The 19,891-nt window shown below is 48.6% G+C and overlaps 7 protein-coding genes across 7 annotated transcripts; 4 read left to right on the forward strand and 3 right to left on the reverse strand.

Annotated features, from left to right (window-relative positions):
- Positions 1-146: 146 nt before the first annotated feature.
- Positions 147-4,175, reverse strand: I303_107043 (uncharacterized protein; the record flags this gene model as incomplete). Its single annotated transcript, XM_018409726.2, has 4 exons — positions 147-3,311; positions 3,382-3,831; positions 3,898-4,031; positions 4,127-4,175. 4 exons carry the CDS (start codon positions 4,173-4,175, stop codon positions 147-149), a joined length of 3,798 nt encoding a protein of 1,265 aa, XP_018260729.2.
- A 481-nt stretch (positions 4,176-4,656) lies between these two features.
- I303_107044 (uncharacterized protein) lies at positions 4,657-5,482 on the forward strand (the record flags this gene model as incomplete). The annotated part of the gene is made up of 3 exons (XM_018409727.1): positions 4,657-4,796; positions 4,874-5,192; positions 5,261-5,482. 3 exons carry the CDS (start codon positions 4,657-4,659, stop codon positions 5,480-5,482), a joined length of 681 nt encoding a protein of 226 aa, XP_018260730.1.
- A 723-nt stretch (positions 5,483-6,205) lies between these two features.
- I303_107045 (uncharacterized protein) lies at positions 6,206-7,777 on the forward strand (the record flags this gene model as incomplete). Its single annotated transcript, XM_018409728.1, has 1 exon — positions 6,206-7,777. The coding sequence occupies one exon, from the start codon at positions 6,206-6,208 to the stop codon at positions 7,775-7,777; it is 1,572 nt and encodes a 523-aa protein (XP_018260731.1).
- A 532-nt stretch (positions 7,778-8,309) lies between these two features.
- Positions 8,310-10,359, reverse strand: I303_107046 (uncharacterized protein; the record flags this gene model as incomplete). Its single annotated transcript, XM_018409729.1, has 9 exons — positions 8,310-8,477; positions 8,682-8,736; positions 8,823-8,928; positions 9,002-9,159; positions 9,244-9,334; positions 9,412-9,517; positions 9,571-9,689; positions 9,815-10,095; positions 10,211-10,359. The coding sequence occupies 9 exons, from the start codon at positions 10,357-10,359 to the stop codon at positions 8,310-8,312; spliced, it is 1,233 nt and encodes a 410-aa protein (XP_018260732.1).
- Positions 10,360-10,766: 407 nt separating this feature from the next.
- Positions 10,767-15,138, forward strand: I303_107047 (uncharacterized protein; the record flags this gene model as incomplete). Its single annotated transcript, XM_018409730.1, has 3 exons — positions 10,767-11,812; positions 11,879-12,494; positions 12,556-15,138. 3 exons carry the CDS (start codon positions 10,767-10,769, stop codon positions 15,136-15,138), a joined length of 4,245 nt encoding a protein of 1,414 aa, XP_018260733.1.
- A 577-nt stretch (positions 15,139-15,715) lies between these two features.
- Positions 15,716-17,693, reverse strand: I303_107048 (methylthioribose-1-phosphate isomerase; the record flags this gene model as incomplete). The annotated part of the gene is made up of 7 exons (XM_018409731.1): positions 15,716-15,792; positions 15,919-16,091; positions 16,272-16,375; positions 16,437-16,534; positions 16,635-16,785; positions 16,942-17,422; positions 17,587-17,693. The coding sequence occupies 7 exons, from the start codon at positions 17,691-17,693 to the stop codon at positions 15,716-15,718; spliced, it is 1,191 nt and encodes a 396-aa protein (XP_018260734.1).
- A 467-nt stretch (positions 17,694-18,160) lies between these two features.
- I303_107049 (uncharacterized protein) lies at positions 18,161-19,600 on the forward strand (the record flags this gene model as incomplete). The annotated part of the gene is made up of 1 exon (XM_018409732.1): positions 18,161-19,600. The coding sequence occupies one exon, from the start codon at positions 18,161-18,163 to the stop codon at positions 19,598-19,600; it is 1,440 nt and encodes a 479-aa protein (XP_018260735.1).
- Positions 19,601-19,891: the final 291 nt, after the last annotated feature.

The following is a 19,891-nucleotide window of genomic DNA, read 5'->3' on the forward strand; positions in this document are numbered from 1 at the left end:
ACGGAGATAGCCTCTCTGAAGTATCGTATGCTACTGTGCGAGTACTGTCTTGTGCCACATACCCCTTGATATTAATACATGCATACACGCTTACATCATGATATGTCGGGATCTATACAACATTCATTACTGTACTGTATAACATATCAATCCGTCTCGTGTTTGAGCTCGTCCTCATCCTCGTCTTCGTGATCGTGTACAAGGTACTGACTAGGTAAATTCCTTCTCAATTCACCCATATCCAGCATGAAAGGGTTGAAGTTGGCCGGTCGCGCTGTCAATGGGGGCGGGGATTGTTGTTTCCCACATGCAATAATCGTGTTTTCAGGGGCATCATGATCCTCACAATTATTATCATCATCAATTTCGTTTTGGTCGTCGTTATCGTTGTCGTTGTCGTCGTTGTTGTCGTTTCCGTATACTTGTCTAACATCATACTCGGTCGGCTTGTTATGTGACTTCAAAGTCTCACTCATATTCGCCGTTCCCTTTTCGAGAGATTGACTCCGCTTGTCATCCATATCCGTATTCTCGTGTATCTCAGACCTGATAATGTCTTCGTCCGCTAATTTCCCTCCAACCTCGTGCTTGTTCTCAACAAGACTTCTTCCGCCTTGCTCTTCACTTTCACTTGGCGTCGCCTCCATCCCATGACGATTCAATCCATCTCCGGTCTCATCTTCTTCGGAGTTCCCGCCACCCTTCATCCGCCTTATGGACCCTATAACCCCCTTCAACTCGTCCACTACCAGCCCACCTCTTTCTCTCATCTGCGAATAGCTCTCGTTGTTCGCAATTCCAATCCCATTCCCATCAGCATCCAGCTCTAAAAACCGCTTAAGCGACACCCCTCGTTCTCTAGCCAATTTCATCATCTCTATCCTTTCCTCTCTGCTCATCTTTGACAACAGCGCCGTAGCCTTATCGCTGGGAGGTAGACTGATACCTTCATAGATATCATCCTTGCCTACTGGAGGCAAGTCGTCCTCATGAGCTTGATGCTGAGTCTGATTTACGATTCGCAAGTCCGCGTCGCAAGGTATATTGTCGATATGAGTCTCCAAAGAAGTTTCAGGCGAAGGTTGCTGTTCATCATTCCCATCGTCTTCCTCTCCGCCGTCGGTAACGATGTTCCAAGATCGCATAAATTCCGGTAAATCCGCATGATTCGAATCACCCTTCTCCACGCAGATTCTTTCACCGTCGCCCTTGTTTTGGGCGGCTTGGGATTTCATCCTTGTAATCACTTCTTTACCCCTTTCCCACTCTCTTAAACCTTCTCCTAACTGACCTCTGATTGCATTCCACCCATCTAAGTCTAAGTTATCTAGAACATCGTCCTTCCCTTCCTGCAGACGTGCTTTCACGATGCCAAGCTCTTTCCATGCCCCAATAAGGGCGTTCGACAGTTTATCTATATGCTCATTCAGCAAAACTTCGTCCGACGTTCGAGGTGCGTAATCTCGATGATGTGGGAAAACACTTGAAGCAGACGTCGAAGTCGTCGGCCAAAAATTCTCTATGCCTTGATTGTCGTCCGCGCTTCCAAGTGATAATGCTTTGTAATTGTCCAGAATGGAGATGATCTTCACTTCTTTTTCTGTATCCCTTAATACCTCTTCAAGCATGACCTTCTCTTCCTTGATACTATCCACCAATGCATCCAATACGCTTTTTACATCCATCCAGTATTCATCATTTGTCTTTCCCCCAAAGTTCAGGCCAAGCAGACAACATGCTAATCTCCTTCGTTTCAGGTGAATGCCTAGACAGCTTGCCTTGAGCGCTGGTAGAGTGAGCGGACTGACACTTTCGATTCTCCTTAGCCCCGTTGTAGATGATGGCGAAGGGGGAGGAAGCGTACTGAGACTAGACCGTTTGTTAGCCGGGAAGGTCGATGGGAACCCCATACCCATCCCAATGGCAGGGGCTAGACCGGCAGATAGTGGGTTTAAGGAAGATCTCCGAGATTTTGATCCTCCCACTGTACTTGCCGACCGTAATGCCTGGAGATCCGACAGAGGCATCGATCGTGTCCTCGTCAGGCCCACAGACACGTCGAAGCTTGTAGCAGGTCTAGACTGATCATCAGATGAGGAATAATATGGCATGTTCTGTAGACTCCGTCTCTTTGGGTTGGCGGAACCCGTAGAAAGGTTCGGATCTAGGGAGAGTGCGGTTCGTAGTGGTACTGATGAAAGAGGAATGACATCGAGGGTCGCATCTTGCATGAACGGAGAAGGGAGAAGGGTTGTTGAATCCGGAGCTGATCTCGAAGAGGGAGTCGCCAATGGAGCGGTTCGTAGAGGCTGTAAGCCATTGCTGGCTGACATCCTCCTAGACAGTGGCGACGGGATATGTTTGAAAGGGGAAGATGATCGTACGATCTCTCGTTCTTGGGTAAGGATTGGCGTACGCGGTATAGTCACCCCTAAACCAGCGTTAACTTTCGTTGGCGGCGATTTAGGCAGTGATGTCGTATAATTGCCAGGATCATCTACGCCCGATGGTCGTCTCGGGAATTTCATGGGGGTATTGTCGTCGCTCGATACAGATTGATCAGACGATCTAGAGGTTTCGCCCTCCGCAAACTCCTCTTCCTCCTCGTCCGCTTCCGTGATCCTTCTTTCATGTCGCGGTCTCTCGAATCTAGGGGAAGATGACCAAGTATCCCTCAGCCGTTCGACACTTGCTCGTTTGGGTAGTCTGGGCGTCCTATCGGGTATCTGCGTGAACCTATCTTCCTTGTCCGGGGAAGAGCCGAAAGAATACCGATGAGAATGCGGTGAATTCGAATGTAGTCTTTTCAAAGGGGAAGACGTATTCCGAGCGGGTAGAGAAGAGGTTGGATACATCAAGGAACGGTGCTTCTCAGGGGAGGGTAGGGATGAAGGACGATGAGGTAGGCCAGGTCGTTGCAACGAATTTGGCTCGTTGGCATATCTGTCGGACTCCTCTTCGCTCGACGAGTCTGTTATGCTTTGATGACGCCTCGAATAGAAGAAAGATCCGACAACAGGTATATCGTACATCTCGCCTAGGACTGACAATTCCTTCTTGTCTGTCATTTCCAGCAGAGTAGATGTAGCAGTCGCAAGATGATCGGTAAGATTCCCGGTGAATCGATGCAAGGTGACTCGCAGCGTGTTATGGGTATGCAGTTTGTAGGGGTGTGGGTCGAGTATGGATAAAGATGCTGAGAGGATACTGTTCAGCGCATGAGACTGGGTGATGAAGCCGGTCAAGGCGGATAAGGCTTGGATTTGGGGTGTCTCGTCGTTGGTTGGTGGGGAGTCAGCTTTACTTGGAATCTATCGATGAAGAATAGTAAGCTCTATGGCCGTTACCACAGTGAAGGACGATCTCTATGGACAGACTTACGCTTGACGTTGAAGTTTCACGGCTAGCATACCAGCTAGCCCCTCCGGTCGCTATCAAACCTATTGCAAACACCGTCCAAACTCCTAGACTGATCGCCAGTCCGATGACAAGCGCTCCACCGGCCAGTACCAAATCCCATCTTTTGATCGCCTTATCTACCCATTCGTCGTACAATATACGTCCACCGTTTTCATGACTAATGCCAATCTCGGTCTCTATACTATCCAAGATTGCAGGCACGTAGTCTTTCTCCAGTAAACCACTTGAGCAGATGAGGTATTTGAACCTCTCTGCAAAGGTTTCATCGGAGAACGACAGCCTACTCGGCGAGGGGAATTTGCCTGGTACGTTCGAGCCTAGGTAAGGTACCGAGCTTGGTCCAGCTGCATTGGGGAGTGAGCCTGTCCATCCTCTTCCTTTGGGCGAGAACGAAGGCTGGTTGACCAATGTCTGTTGAAAGTTTCATGATCAGTCATGTCAAAAGCTGAGGGTACGCTGGAGATGAGAGACACATACTGTGTTACCGGAATCATCCGTCGTACTGCTTTGTCTCCTATTGTCCATCTCCGGATCTAGCTCCATCTCCGTGAGGCGTCGTTTGGTGCTGATGTCCTCAAGAGACATAGCAGGAGTATCATCTTGATCTTCGTCTATATGCCAATGCCAAATGAGCATTGTGCGGATCAGCCGGGCCGAGATCTAATCTTCTAACGGACTATCACGGTAGAGATGGGCTTGAACTCACCCCGAAAGAAATCGTCTAAAGGACCTGAATCGGCAAATGAAGTTGCCATGGGGAATGTGAAGGCGAGCCCTGCTTATGTTACCTCTTGCTGAACGACCCTTGGTACTCAATGGGTGGGTCAACAGGAGCAGTCCGAGCTGATGAGTGTTTGTCGCAGGATACCGAATCAGACGTGGTGAATGATGAAATCTGATGGTGATTCTGATGGGAATGACGGAGTGATGATCGAGTAACTTATAACATGATGCATCATTGCATCAATCCATCTTTGATGCTTTGATGTTATTGTTGCGTGTTTAGATGACGCACAGACGGATCGACACGTGGTGCGGTTTAGCGCAAAAATAAAGCTCAAACGTTTCAGGTTGATTTGTTGATTTTGACTTTTTGGTTGACGCGACTTCAGCTTGTCCTGATTCTCCGGATTTATTGGGTTCCTGAGTCTCTAGCTATCGTCTTCTCCTTTTTCTAGCAAAGAATGATCAGTCAGCTCATTGTGGACCCAAAGTCTAGATGTCCGATTGGGAGTCATGGTCGACGCACAGCGGAATCACCTCATCGCGCTTCCGCCTCCCAATCCTCCCAGTGATTTGATAGCTTCAGCTCGATTCTTACCGCTTCATGGCATAGACGACTCCCATCGAGGAAAGAAATTGCGCTTCGTGGGCCAGTGAGTGTGTCTTGATGTCTAAATGATACTTTATTCGATCCTGGACTGACTATTGTCACCTCGTCTCGCTTTCGCAGAGTATTAGCCTTTCATCCACCTACATCCCTTCTCCTTCTAACATCTTTCCCTGCAATTTCAAGTCCGCACTCTCCGTCACCGACGATCCTAGTTGACATCTCCGCTCCGTTATTGGGCCAAAGTCCATCTTCGACAGACGTGTCTGCTTCAGCAGAAGCCTTTCCGCGACATGGTCATGAGTCGATGGTAGTGGACGGTGCAAACGGCAGGCGAGAGCGAGCGCATCTCGTTAATCGAGAATCCCTTAGTCTGAGCCGAGGAGAATGGGTAAATGTGGTAGGATGGCTAGAAGGTGATGGGCAGAGAATGATTCGGAAGGTGCGTATTCCTTGTCTATGACCGGTCGCTCAAGCTTGTCTTACAAGCTGATTTTGTCCGATGAATAGGTCAAAACCTCTTCAAGCTACGCGAAACCATTACCGATCATCCTCGAAGCCATCCATATCTCAAACTCCCGGCCTCCTCCCTCCGACGCCATGTATCGAGGTAACTCGCCAACATGGGACGGTGTACGCACTGCTGGTCCGGTTGAAGTGATTATTGTCGATGATGATGAGGAAGAAAAAGACGATGATGTGGTGGAAGTCACACCTCGCCCGAAAAGATGAGAGGTCTATCTTTATCGGCAAGCCGACAAACTCTTCATGGAATCATAGCATTAGCTGCTTATCATAGACAGAGCCATACCAGCTGGTCAACGCTCAAAAAGTCGAGAACGCTAGTTGTTCTGGTCAGCTACTAGCTCCAATCTCATGCTTAGCTTGGGTGGGCCTGTATCGCAGCCTCCTGATTGCGCTCCAAGCCGACATCGCCGATCAAAGGGTGGAGAAATGAACGCCATGGGCAGTTCGATCACAAGTCCGGTCCCGCTTCTGGCATCTGGACTAGATGGCTTCCGGATCAGACATGAGGTGCTTTGCATATCAGCTTTACATAGATATCTTATGCTCTGCGTAATGCAACTTAGCTATAGCGCTGGATGTTGACTATGCTTGGGTCTCCGGACCACATACATATTTGCACGAAACCTACTGATCTGAACTCAAGTTCATCCGGATTTCCTCCGATATCTATCGATCACGTGGAATAAGCTTTTCTCGAATCCACGAACATGTCATTTTTGAATTTATCTTCGTGGTGATCATGCAAAAGAGTTCTGATCATACCAAAACTTCATCATAGAAACATATCACGAGAGAATCACCGCCTGTATCGCCTGGCCCCGGTCCGATCAGCCCAGTATGGTGCAGATATAGGCCTTCGACCCGGCAGCAGAGTTCTGTTCATCTCGAATTATCCCTAGAACTCAGCTGAAGCTCAGCTTAGTGGAAATGGTCAATACACGCATCGAGGATATGCGATGGGTCCCGGATCCGTGGGCTCACACCACCCGGACACATCATGTACGTATCCCGAACTCCGAGAGGTCAGTATCCCAAGAGCAGACATCGGGATCGTCCTCTTCGACATCGACAACCAGCGAGCAATATACGGAACATGAACAGATAATTACGAATTACAATAATGGGTTAATCATGATAACTCACTTCTTGCCGCAAGAGAAATATGACGAGCTATTAGATAGGATCAAAGGGGATTTCGCAAGGAAAGAAATGGAAACGGAGTTGCAGTCGGGAAAGGGGAAGGAGACAGACCAGACGGGAGTGAAAGTGAAGATGGGCGAAGATATCGGATCGAATCCATCATTAACATCCACGTTTGGCCCACCTGATTCAATCAACAGCAGTACCAGCTCATCTCAGCCAAAGCCAAATCCAAAGCCGGAGCCAAAGCCAGAGCCAAAGCCATATGCGAAATCATTTTCAAAGTCGAGTCCCAATGCCAATCCCAATGCCAATCCCAATCCCAATCAACCTAAACCCAAACCTAAACCTAAGCCTAAACCCAGAAGAATGGCTATCCACTACGGACCGAAATACGACTACACGACTAACCACGCGTCCCCCAATCCCACTCCTGTGCCCGAATACATCCAAAATCTGATCAATCTGATTACACCGTATCTTGGAGGTGAGGGGTTGGAGATGAATCAAGCGACTTTACAATTTTACCCGCCAGGAGCAGGGATACCACCGCACATCGATACGCACTCGTGTTTCTCCACTCATATTCTGTCGTTCTCGTTAGGAAGCAGTGTTCATATGGGTTTCCAGAAGGCGGATGAAGTGATTAGGGGGAAGATGTTTGCCCCGAGACGGTGTGCGACTGTGATTTCGCCTGATAGTGCGACTGACTCTGCGACTGCGACTGCGACTGCGACTTCGGCGAATAGTAAGATTGCGATTGAAACTTCCCCTGCGAATGCGATGGGGAATTCGATTGAAGCTACACCTTCGGAGATTCCGAGTGAATCGGCAGACAGCGGCATAGAGAGAGAAGGGAAAGCCCAAGATCCAGCCAATCAAGACGAGCAACCGATCGAACGAACTTCGAAGACCATTCTTTCCAGCGAAGATAACATCCACCTGACCTCGACCGCGTACACAACCACAAGCTCGAATGCAAACGCGATTGCCACGGTAGATACGTATCATGAGATCCCCCTCCCGCCTAATAGTCTATGTATAATGACGAACGAAATCCGTTATGCGTGGACTCACGGTATCCGCTCACGAGCCACGGACCCTCCTTGCGCCCGACAAGCAGAATTTTCCCATGCAAAAACGGATCCACACTCACATCCCCAGTACGCGGACACAGCGTCAGCGTCAGAGTCGGCGTCGGCGTCGGCGTCGGCATCAGTATCAGACTTGGATTTGGCACCGATCAAAAGGGGAGATAGGTATAGTATCACCTTCCGAAAAGTCGATTTCAACGGAGTTTGTAAGTGTGATTATGGAGTATGGTGTGATTCTCAGCAAAACCCAGAGGATAGGAAATAGAGAGTATACAGTAAGGAATAGAGGTTAGAGGGAAAAAAATAGAGAATAGAGAATAGAGAGTAGAGAGTAGAGAGTAGAGAGTAGAGAGTAGAGAGTAGAGAGTAGAGAGTAGAGAGTAGAGAGTAGAGAGTAGAGAGTAGAGAGTAGAGAGTAGAGAGTAGAGAGTAGAGAGTAGAGAGTAGAGAACACGTGCCTCTCGATTGACAAAGCTGCATTTTAAAGGTAGAAAAGGCAGAGGAGTCATCAGTATCGCAATTATCGTCGTAAAAGAAGTCAGGAACTATAAATTATCGATACATAATTGTGTTGTTGTAAAACACTACTGCTACTAACCATGAAAATGCATGATGATACATCCTATGGGCAAACAGATACTAAATCGCCCAATCTACAACTCGAGTGCGATAATTATATGTACCAGACCAGACCAGTCCCGTAAACTCGAACGAAGGTAAACGTACATGATCGCATCAATTGACTTTGACTAAGCCCAAAGCCCAAAGCTCAAAGCTCGAATCTCGAATCTCAAATTTCACTCTTCTCCTACCCGTTTGACTACGTTATTGTTATTGCTATTCGGCCTAACGCTGATCCCCATACCTGGTACACCGGGCTGACCTATCTTCGGGGGCAAGACTAGGACCCGAGTATTCCGGCGCCAGAATTGGACGATCGTAGAAGCGAGCGATGAGGGGTTGTCCTATCACCGCGGAGAAAGTACGTCAGCACGTCACCACGTCACTGAGCCAGGAGGCGAGCTAAACTCTGTTTGTTTGCCCTAGCCCTTTTTTTATCTCTGCACAAGTCTTCATACCGCTCATACGACCTCACGAGATATTCGTACCCACCGTGGGTGTCACGGATGGATGAGTGCAACGATAAGTCGTCACAGACTCAGACTCACCTCATGTAGATAATGGCCTGTATCAGGCATGACCTCCAACTGGAATTTCCCTTGCCTATTCAATTCCCGAATTTCCCGCATCAGGTTAACTCTCTTTTGCGGGTCAACGAAGTACTTGGAAGTCTGGAAGACCCAACGTACATTTGGCCAACCATCAATTCTTTATCCAGCCTCTCTTGTCCTGCCAGAACCAACATTCTTGCGCATTTCGCTTCCAGAAATCTCCGACTTAAACCTTTATACCATTCTACCGAGATATTCCACTCATTATCAGTCTGTGTGCTCTGCAGCTGGACAACCCAAGGGAAGATCACACTCACCTTCCCAATATGGCTCTGTAGCTAATAAATCGGTTCTCCAAACTTGTCTCCCACCCGGCGTATTGGCACCTCCGCCGCTGTCTTCAGGGTCAGGTATTATGGTTGACGGTACGGATACTCTGGCTGCTTCTGTATCGCGCAGTGTATTGGAGGACAAGCTGGTGACATGCACAGCATCAGCACTCAATGACGCCATTCCAGTTCATTCATGAGGAGCAAAAGTGACGAGAAGAAAGACTCACTGCCAATGTATAGCATCTATCACAGATCTGAACGAGTCAGGCCGTTGGGCAAGGATGGATTTCATAAGTGGCAGAGCTTCAATCGCTGTGCCTGCACCCATTTATCCAGCACGCAATCAGCAGCTCATCCAGATATAGCAGCAAAGAGTCGGTAAGAAGTAGACTGACCTTCGACGACATCTAACACTATCACACCGGGTATAGTGTACCCCTTCTTTTGGAGTAAAGGCGCGGACGATAAGATCGGAGCAGCGCCCATGGAATGGCCCATCAACTATTTTGCATAATAAGCTGGAAGTCCTCATCATCAGAGCTAGCGCAGCTTACTAGTAAGGAAGGCGACTCTTTGGGATTAGGGAACACATGTTCTATCAAGCCGATAAGATCGTTCTGGAGGGTATGTAGGCATAAATCGGTTTCTGACGAATCGATGGCTTTCGTCTTACCTGTTTGACATAAGGCAAAAAGGCATTAGCCTGCGAAGTATTCAAGCTCGGAAGAAGGAGTCGGAAATAGTAAGTAGGGATGAGGTTGGTGCTAATGTACGGACGGAAGAGAAAAGGGGACTCACCGTGACCCCTACAATCGAAACTCAGAATACCTAATTCCCCACCACTTATACTCGTTATATATTTAGCCAAAGCCGCGAAGCTCAACCCGGACGCGCCTGCGCCATGATGACATATGAGGTATGTTTCTTTATCCTTCTCGTCGACAACCTTTGGCGGGGTGAGATATACTCTGAATGTGATTGAGGATGAGGCAGGCGTGACTTCCAGAGCCTGAGCGAAGAATGCAGACGCTGAGAGAGGTGTGAGATCTGTCGAGCCATATTTCGAGGGCGGTGGTAGGCTGCAAGCGTGATCCAAGAGTGAGCTCTACACAACATGAGTTGCAAATAAAATGAGAGCAATGCATCTGGACGCTGGCGACATAAATAGCTGTGGCAATTGCTGAGACTACTCACGCCGCATGTAATTCACTCAAATCATCCCCTTCTTCCTCTTCCAACTCCTCTAGTTCATCATGATCCTCGTCGTCCTCTGCCCAAGGAGCTCTTGTAGCCGGGATCTTGGGTAGCTTGTTTGCTATTGCTTTTCGGAATGCGTCTGACATGGTGAGTGGGTATGTATATAGGGCTACACTGTATGTGATTGCATTTACTCGCATCTACAGTATGATGAAACCGTCGGCTTCCTACTGAGCCGGTCTGTGCGTTTGTGATATACATAGTAGTGTTGTGCCACGTGACATGTGAATGTGATCGAAAGGTGGAATGTTTATTGCGCTATGACGGTATTGGTCAGGTACAGCTGTCTCGGTACTCACATTGCGTCTCAAGACGTTATCAACAACAACATGGACAGATCAGATGACTCCAAGACTGTCAAGTGGTGACCAGCTACTGTACTACCCAGACACCGGAACCATTGCATCATCGACCTGATCAGGACTTCGACCCTCGACTGACATTGCAACCCGGATGATCCCTTTTCGCCCATGACATAACACGACCTACGACAATGTCCCATCCGTGTCGACTGTTGCTCCGGGCACCACCCCACCTACCCTTTGTCCAAGGGTATCCAGGTATACCAGCATCTCCCTCCATCAATCGTAAGGCTGCGGGAGTGCATGGTCAACTAGAGCTTCGAGTGGGCAGCATACCCGTGAAAGCCAAATGGGTACGAGTCGAAATCCGTAAATACGAAAGTCTACCCGCCGGGTTCCCCAACGCAGGTACGGAAACATGGGATCATGTAGGAGAGATACTGACCGTTTGGAAACCTTCCGACTCTTCCAAGGAGACTCAAGCTATCGAGACATCCGATTTCCCATTCCACTTACCTCTCCCTTTAGATATTCCCCCAAGTGCAGAACTGCCCAAATCGACGGGAGTGAGATACGAGCTCGTAGCTGCCATATGCTATAAGCAGAAGGGTGGTCTTTTCAAGAAAGAATCATATCCAATATTGAAAATCTCTGAACCCCTCATCATCGTCAAGAACGAATTGCATTCAGCTTGGCCGATATACAATCAACCGTCCGACCCGAGAGCTATCGAGAAAGGGTACTCGAGAATTAAGAAATTCTCGAATGATCAGTTGATATTGACTTTCCACAGACCGAGCTTAGCCTTCGGCCCGAATGATAAGATACAATTCTCCGCGTCGCTAAAATCGACAAAATCGCAAGCTTTCAAATTGAAGGGTTTCGAATGTACGATGTACGAAGTCATCACCTCCATACCTCTCTCCGCGGAGAGTCTGGGTCCGAAAGGTGGGAAAAAGAGGAAATCGCTACAGACGCCTGTAGTCAGGTCTAGACCGATAAGTACGATCAAAGCTGCTGTGGATGAACGTATAGGACTGGGCGGAGAAAAGTCAGCTAGAATTGAGATGTTGGTGGAAAGGGCACTGGTCAGTGTGACAAGTGCCAAGTCGCTGAAAGTGGAGTATGAGCTGGAAGTCAAAGCTGTGATGGACGGTCTGAGGGATAAAGTGGAAATGGGAGGTATTATGTATACTGTCGGCGTGTACGGTCGAGGCGACGCTGCGCAGGCTATCAGGTGAGTCGCATCGCATCATGATTCGACAAGCTATCTGACCAACTGAATGTGAATGATATGCTGCAGAGATATAGGACATGTGGATACACTTTGCCCAAGTCCCCCTCCAGCCGCTCCTACACCCCGACCGATCGATTCGACACCATTCTCCGGATCACAGCCTGACTTACCCCCCAACGCCCGACCGAATCAGAACCATTTGAACGCTCCCCTACCTCAACAACGCCCAACCTCGGGAGCCGGCTCACAGCCGCTGAACCAGGGTTTCGAGCCTCGACAAGGGTATCATCGGCAGTCATCAAGTACGAGCGACAGTACGTTCACCACCACTACCACGAATTACAATACCAATGAATTCGGGATGACGCCTCAAAATAGTCAACATCGCCCATACGCCACGATGCCCACCTCGCCAGGGCAGCGCCACGCAAATGTGATGTTTCCCAATCCACAACCTTCACAAAGACCTAGAAGCGTGACGCCCACCTCACCTTCTATGCAGTCTGGGGAACCCGAAGAGAGGTACGCTCAGAGTGATGCTGGTCATGATACTGGTAATAACCGGTACTCAACGGCGACGATGGCCACGTTTGGTAGATGGGATAAAGGTCTTCGGAATGCTATGGGGTCTGGACAAGGTCAGGATGGGCAAGAAACGATGATGAGCTTGAATTCCAGCGACGTGAGCATATCTCCCGACCTCTCGGATGACACACGCCCTTTAGCTGACGAGTGTTCTAAAGAACGCGATGACACCTACCACACCTACTATGCCTTCGCCATCAACTCGTCAATCATCGCCTGGCTTCATGCCTTCACGTCCTACTTCCGCCAGACCCAATGTCCCGCCAAGCGCCTTTCATCTTTCCGCAGAACAAGAGAAATCAGCACAAAGAGAACGCTACGAGAACGCTCGTCTAGCTCAACAACCTAAAAAGGCTGATCCTGAAATACCTGAGATACCACCACCCGAATATGCGCCGCGAGTCCCTGCCCAGCCTAATCGCCAGTATACCGCACCCTCTAGACCCGTATCGGAATATACCAGTAACAATGTTTCACCCGCCAATTCCAGTCCGAAAACCCTTAGTTCCCCAAGACTAGCTTCTCCTCCTCCGGGGAACAGGATGGGCTCGTCCCCGCCTGCTAGCGTTCCCGAAACGCAGGAACACACCTCAGCTATTGAGGAGAAAGAAGCCCAGCGAAAACGGTATGAAGAAGCTGGGGTCGACGCGTCCAATTCTAGTGGGTCTAAAAATGCAAATGCGACCGCGAGTACGAAAAGACAATCTAGTATCATTCAAGCTTTGAAGACCTCACCGCCGCTGCTGCCTCGGAGTTCGCTTCAGCAGCAGCAACAGCAGCAAGGAGAAGCATCGCCAATACCGTACAATGCGATTTTCTCACATACCAGATCGAGTTCTGTTGGATTAGGTATCTCGTCTGCATCTGGATCTGGATCGGGAGGAGGCAATCCGCTGAGCGAGAAAGAACAGATGAAAAGGTATTATGAAGCCCAAGATGCCGTCGCCAGAGCACAAAGCCAATCTCCACCTGCATCTCCTAATAAGATGCTTGGCGTGGGAAGCAGTAGTGCTTTAGCGAAGAAGACTGGGAATACAAGACCTAACAGTCCGATACTGGATGACAACGGAGCGAGTGGTTCTGGTTCTGGTCCTGGAGGCTCGTCGTCGGCAAGACCAGCTCAAATCGCCACTATACAACATGATCAAAGCTCCATCTCGAGACCTTCGTCGCCTTCTGGTAGTCGACCACCGGTGATTGATGAGAAAGAACAGATGAGACGATACTATGAAGCTCAAGACAAGGTGGCTGCTGCTTCCAATCGAGGAGAAGTCAGTTCGCATTTCGGGCAAGAACTACAGCAGCAGCAGACCCCACCGCGACAGCCTCGACAGGCAGGATCAGCTATGGATGAGAAAGAGCAGATGAGACGGTATTACGAAGCGCAAGATAATGTCGCTCGAGCTCATGGAACCAATTCGCCCAATATCAATCAAGCTGGTCCATCGAATCCAACCGCAAGAGTCTCGTCGGCCGTATCCAATGCGAACGCAGGGGCGGTAGATGAGAAAGAGCAGATGAGACGATATTATGAAGCTCAAGATCGAGTGGCGAATGCTTCAGCTTCAGCTTCAGCATCTGGCTCAGGGTCGGCTCCAACATCGCAAATAGTCAACGGGAGTAGTAGTGGGGCCATAAGAACACCACCGAGAGCAAGTACGACTACGGCGATTGATGAGAAAGAACAGATGAGGAGGTACTATGAAGCCCAAGATCGAGTCGCACGAGCTTCTGCTTCTCCGCCTGGACCTCAAGCCCTAGCCCAGAGCCGAGCTTCCTCTTCGCGATTCGCACAAGATACCCCCAACACATCTCCAGAAGTCAAGCATAGCATTGAAGGTTCTGGCGCGGTAGACGAGAAAGAACAGATGAGAAGGTATTATGAAGCTCAGGATCGAGTTGCTCAGGCGAATAATAACCCCGACGCATCGCCTTCGAGGTCAACAAATGCGAACTCGATAAGGAAGGACACTGGGTCGGGGGAAAGGTCGGGAGCGACTGCGCTGGACGAGAAAGAACAAATGAGGAGGTATTATGAAGCGCAAGATAGGGTTTCTCAATCTCAAGCCCAGGGTCAAGCTCAAGGCCAAGCTTCTGGAAGTGGCAGTGAAATTGGAAGTGGATCAAGACTCAATTCCAATAATAGAGGTGATCCATCGTCGCCTGCACCTATATTAGCTCCTCCCGTCGATTCTCCTCCTGCGATTGACTCCAATGAGAAGAATAGTAGCCAAGGGTATATGTCGGCGGAACAAGAGAAAGAAATGATGCGGAAACGATATGAACAAGCTACCAATGCTGTAGATCGATATAATTCACCATCACCGTCACCGTCACCGCCTTCTTCGCCTTCGCCTGGGCGAGGCGGCACTTCGTCAGCTATTCCGGCTGCGGCGGCTGGTATAAGGGAAAGTAATAAACCTAGAACCAGTTTGGGGCTGGCTTCTGAGCAAATGCAACAAAGATCGGCGAATACGAATGATCAGTCTCCCGGTCCTAAACGTTCGAACACATCCTCTGAAACGGCTGGGTATTCGACTTTCAGTCCGCCAGATTCGCCATTGATCAGTCGAGATCCAACGATCAAAGCTGGGAAAGCGAGGGCGGTTGACCCGAGTACTAATTCGACTGCGAATGCGAATACCCAAGCCAATCCCAATGATACTGGAAATGCGCCACCACCACCGCCACTACCTGCTAGACCGCCTAAAGAGTATGTGGAATTATTAGCTCATCGGTAAATACATAGACCCGGATATGGATGACTTCAGGTAGTACTCTACTGCATCATTCCATGGCAGTTCGCAAATGGGGATATGGGAAATGGGAAATGGGAAATGGGAAATGGGAAATGGGAAATGGGAAGATATGGGATATGGATGTAGAAGGGATCACTTTAGACGCTTGATAGCTTCATCTTGTATCAACGACACCTTATACACTATGCACCTATTGCAGCTAAATCGAGGTCGATGCACGAGGATATAGGGGTAGCATGTAGATGTATCTGTCTCGATAATCTGCATTGATAGGAACCATGCAATAGCTCTTATGACTAGCTGCTTTACATTAAATTGTTGCATTCGCATACTGTATCATCCTCGTGCTGACTGATGATATTGACTCTGCAGCTATAAGCGTGATGCCCTCGTTCCTCATTGAATATTCCATATTCCTGGTTCCTTTCGAATCGAACAAATCAAAAGCACTCAGTGCGACTCGATCTATGCTCTATTTCTATTGAGTTTGGGAAAGAGGGAAACTATTCCGAAAGAGCCTAACTTTTGACGCAGAAACAGGCTCGTTATGCCATTGCAATCAACAGATCGACGATACATCGATGTCTTTTGCACCTTCCTTGCGCTCCGCAACTCCTTTTTCAGTGACAACGCAGCCTACAGCGAGTCACGTAGAGCAGCCGTCAGCCATCGGCCACCAACAAAGTCAAACTCAATAGGCCAGGTCTGTGAACGGTCACAATTGGGTATGACTGAGATTTGGAAGAGAAGATTGGGACCCACTTATAAGCTCAGCAGGAGTAACGTCGAACGAAGGATTATATACCCTCTGCCAAGGCTTATCGCCCTCTCCTACTCCCTCGGGGGTGATTCGCACGACGCTGAGCTTGCCAGTTTCGATATTTAGTCCGCGGACTTGGGTAGCTTCCACAGGAGGTCTCTGCTCGATGTGAATCCTGTGTGTGCGGCGAGATAAGTCAGCGGACATTTGATAAGCTGGAATTTGAATTTGTGATAGCTTTGATTCTTGATATCGATATTGAGAATGATGGGGGGGAGAACGGAATGTGATGGATGAACGACAAAGGATCGCAGGACATCTGTTTGATCAGGGACGTATATGGACATGGACTCACTCAGCACCGGTTTTGAGGGAAAGATCGATAGTTGTCACTGGGGCAACTACCATAAATGGGATATTGTGTCTCTGGGCTAGAACAGCGGCTTGGTATGTACCGATCTGACCAACAAAGCGCATGAGCTGGATTTGAATTGCATGAGGACATAAGGACCGTACTCACCTTGTTGGCGGTATCACCATTCTTGACTACCCTATCTGCGCCAACTATCACTCCGTCGATATCTTCATGCTGGAACAGGGAGCCAAGCATCGTATCGCCTGCGTGGGCAGATAAGAGGACGGACGCTAGGTCAGCCTCTATGATAGCTGGAGTCTCACTTGTGTACGATTTGAGGGAGGGAGGAGGACTGTAACTTACATATCATACAAGCTGGAATCTCCAGAGTCGTCAGCTCCAAGCTCGTCAATCTTGATCCTTGGTGATACGGAGTAGTCTGAGCGTAATAAGCCGTATCTAGTTGATCGTTCTCGAATAAGGCAGTGATCACTCCTATGGCAGTTCCGTATCCCTAAAAAGCAATGATCAGCATTTGAAACAAGATGCTTTTTACAATATTTGGAGAATTAATCGGACATATGCTCCACAACAGCAAATTATACAAAACAGACGAAACGAAGCGTGTTCTCATTCTCGGACGCAGACGCAGACTCAGACTCATACTCACAGATGTGGCCAGACTACCAGTATTACAGACAGTAACAACCTTCAACTTGCTCTTTCCGCTTTTCTTGGCTAACCATTCGGCTCCTAGTCGTCCCATTGTCATATTTCTCTCCAAGTCTTCTTCGTGAACGTCTTGGCAGATCTGTTGTACCTTCTGGACTAGGTCTGCTGAAGCCGAAGTCGCAGACGAGGACGAAGAGGAAGAGGAAGAGGTATGCGTCTTGATGTACGTTCGTATCCTATTCATAGCTTCACTCAAGTTGACAGCAGTAGGTCTTGACGATTGAAGATAGTCGCATTGATCCAATATCCACTTCTTAACCTCTTCCTCTGATTTTGATCTGATTTCCTCGGTTGAGAGTGATGATTTAAGCGAGAGAGCAGCTAAAGAGGCGATAGCGGGTGCACCACGGATCTTCATACTTTTGATAGCGTCGAATGCTTCTTCCGGAGTAGAAATAGGTATCCATTTGACGGAATGACTACAGCGGAACGCAAAGCAAGAACCTAGTGTGAGCAAATGCATCGTCGAGCAGCATATTTGCATGTGACTATTTCCGTCTTTCCGTCGCCAAGCAGCATACTTGATCATGACTACCTTCTTCATCATATCCTCAAGGACTAGAGGAGGAAAGTTAAGACTCACGGAAGCAAGAGTTGATCAACAATTTCCACTTGACCCGACTTGTCGATCCGGATCGAGGTCATCATGTCTGGTAAAGGTTTCTTACCCGATGGAGCTTGAGCGACCATTTTGCGAAAAAGCTGTCTGTTTTTTTTGCTTGAGGTGAGATCCGGATTCTCGGTTCGGTCTCGATAGGTCAGATCTGAACGGTATCAACAGGTCATTGACCGCTAGTCAACAAGAGGACAATGTGAGCTTTGGCAAGCACGTTTCGACAAAGCATTCGAAAAAACACAATCAGGCACGGCGAATATCGCAATTGTCTCTTGACTCTTTTTGTAATGATCATTAGGATTTCACAACTGTGAGATTACGAATGAATCTTAACCTCTGTTCACACTTTGCCGCGGAGCCGGAGCCCCACCGTAATCGAGAGGACTTTCGAGTACTCGTAAGTCATATTTCGAGTGAATGTCAACTTCGACCTTCAATCGTGTCGGATCTCTCGAAGAATCGTTGATCCAGCTACAGGCTTATAGCGTTGGGTCAACTGATTGAGACAAGACGAGCCATTTCGATCTTAGCACGTTCCGATATGCCTCCGCGACTCCTAGCGTGCGGCTCAAACGCTGCATCTCACCTATCGATCAATCATCCGGATGACGTCTCAATACTCACTCCGACGGTGTATCATCCTTCCCTTCCCGTCATTCCTCCAGAATCAGCGATCCTCGATCTGGTCTCAGCCTCCGCTCATTCTTTACTGCTCATTGCCCCCTCGAATGCTCAACGCGCAAACGGCTCCAGAAATACACTGTTAGGAGCAGGAACGAATACCTTCGGACAACTAGGTCCGCGATGCGCACTGTGGGACCACGTCAAGCCTGAACCTCGCTGGAAATCTGTCAGCCTGCTAAACTCGGTAGAAGTGGAGGATAAAGATAGCTGGGAACCTGTCAAGATTGCTGCTACGTGGACGACGTCATTTGTGGTGTATCAACGGAGCAAAAGGAATTCGACTACCAATCAATCTAGTTCTTCGAGCGGTCTCGCGAGCTCAGGATTAAATGGGGTAGATCAGCAGGAAGGCGATGAGTCTATTGAACAGATCGTGATCTCCTGCGGATCCAACGATTTTGGTGAATCAGGATCTAGTCAATCCCCTTTAACCCTGAATACCCCGGCTGAGATCCCCATCTCTCATGCATCGCAAAAGCCGACCATCGTCGATTTGGGCTTACGACAAGGGGAGACCGTAGAAATGATTAGAGGCGGTCAACGACATGTCATCGTTGTCATCCAAGACTCAAAGGGTAAACAGCGAGTGATGGGCTGGGGAGCAAGTCGGAAAGGCGAATTGGACGCTGGGACAATATCTAGCTTACTTGAAGTCGGTCCTTCTGCTTCGGGGTCAAGGTCAAATGGAGCTTCCAGCTCAAAAGGAAAAGGAAAGGGGAAAGGAAAAGCTATATCAAGACCCACTTCTTCGTCTCCAATAACGATAGATCTGCCTATACCTCACGGAGAACGGATTATTGATATAGCCTTAGGAGCTTCTCATTCTCTGGCTTTATTGTCGAATGGAACGGTTTTAGGATGGGGGAGTAATCTCAAGAATCAAATTACCGATGTACATGCCCTACAAGAAATCAGGGGAATAGCGGCGACGTGGAATGGATCTTATTTCTTAACCCGTCAAAATGAGGTATTGGCTCAAGGCTCGAATACACATTCTCAGCTCCTTCGACCGTACTGTACGCAATCGTCTGCGGAAAGGGAAAAGATCGATATACCACCTGGATGGACGGTAGAGAGGCTGGTGGCTGGATCAGAACATTTGATACTTCACATGAAGCCCAAGAATGGCGAAGAAGATGGGCTGTGGACCGGAGGATGGAACGAGCATGGGAATCTTGCTTTAATGGATCAAGGGGATCGGGATACTTTGCAAAGAGTTGAGGTGGGAGTGAAAGGTAGACGTATCAAGGGAGTTTGGGGTGGATGTGCCAGTACTTGGGTATGGATTGATGAGTAGGGTTCCGCAAATAGTGGATCATCGCAAATCAGGAAACGCAAAGCAAGATACTCGCTCGCAAACATGGTGATCGTCGCAAAAGACGATTGATGCGCACGGGGACTGTCCACGAACACACGCCTCTTTTGTATCTTATATCCGAGATCAACGCACGGACGCACGGATCATCAATTCAGGAACAATAAAGGGATCATCCAACGTGGGCACTCGACCATGAAACAAAAAGCAAAAAGAAGAATCATTCACCAAAAATCGCAATTATATTCAACAAAAGGCATATATCACACTCAC

Source organism: Kwoniella dejecticola, chromosome 9 (genome assembly GCF_000512565.2).
Source record: "Kwoniella dejecticola CBS 10117 chromosome 9, complete sequence".
Taxonomy (NCBI): Eukaryota; Fungi; Basidiomycota; class Tremellomycetes; order Tremellales; family Cryptococcaceae; genus Kwoniella; species Kwoniella dejecticola.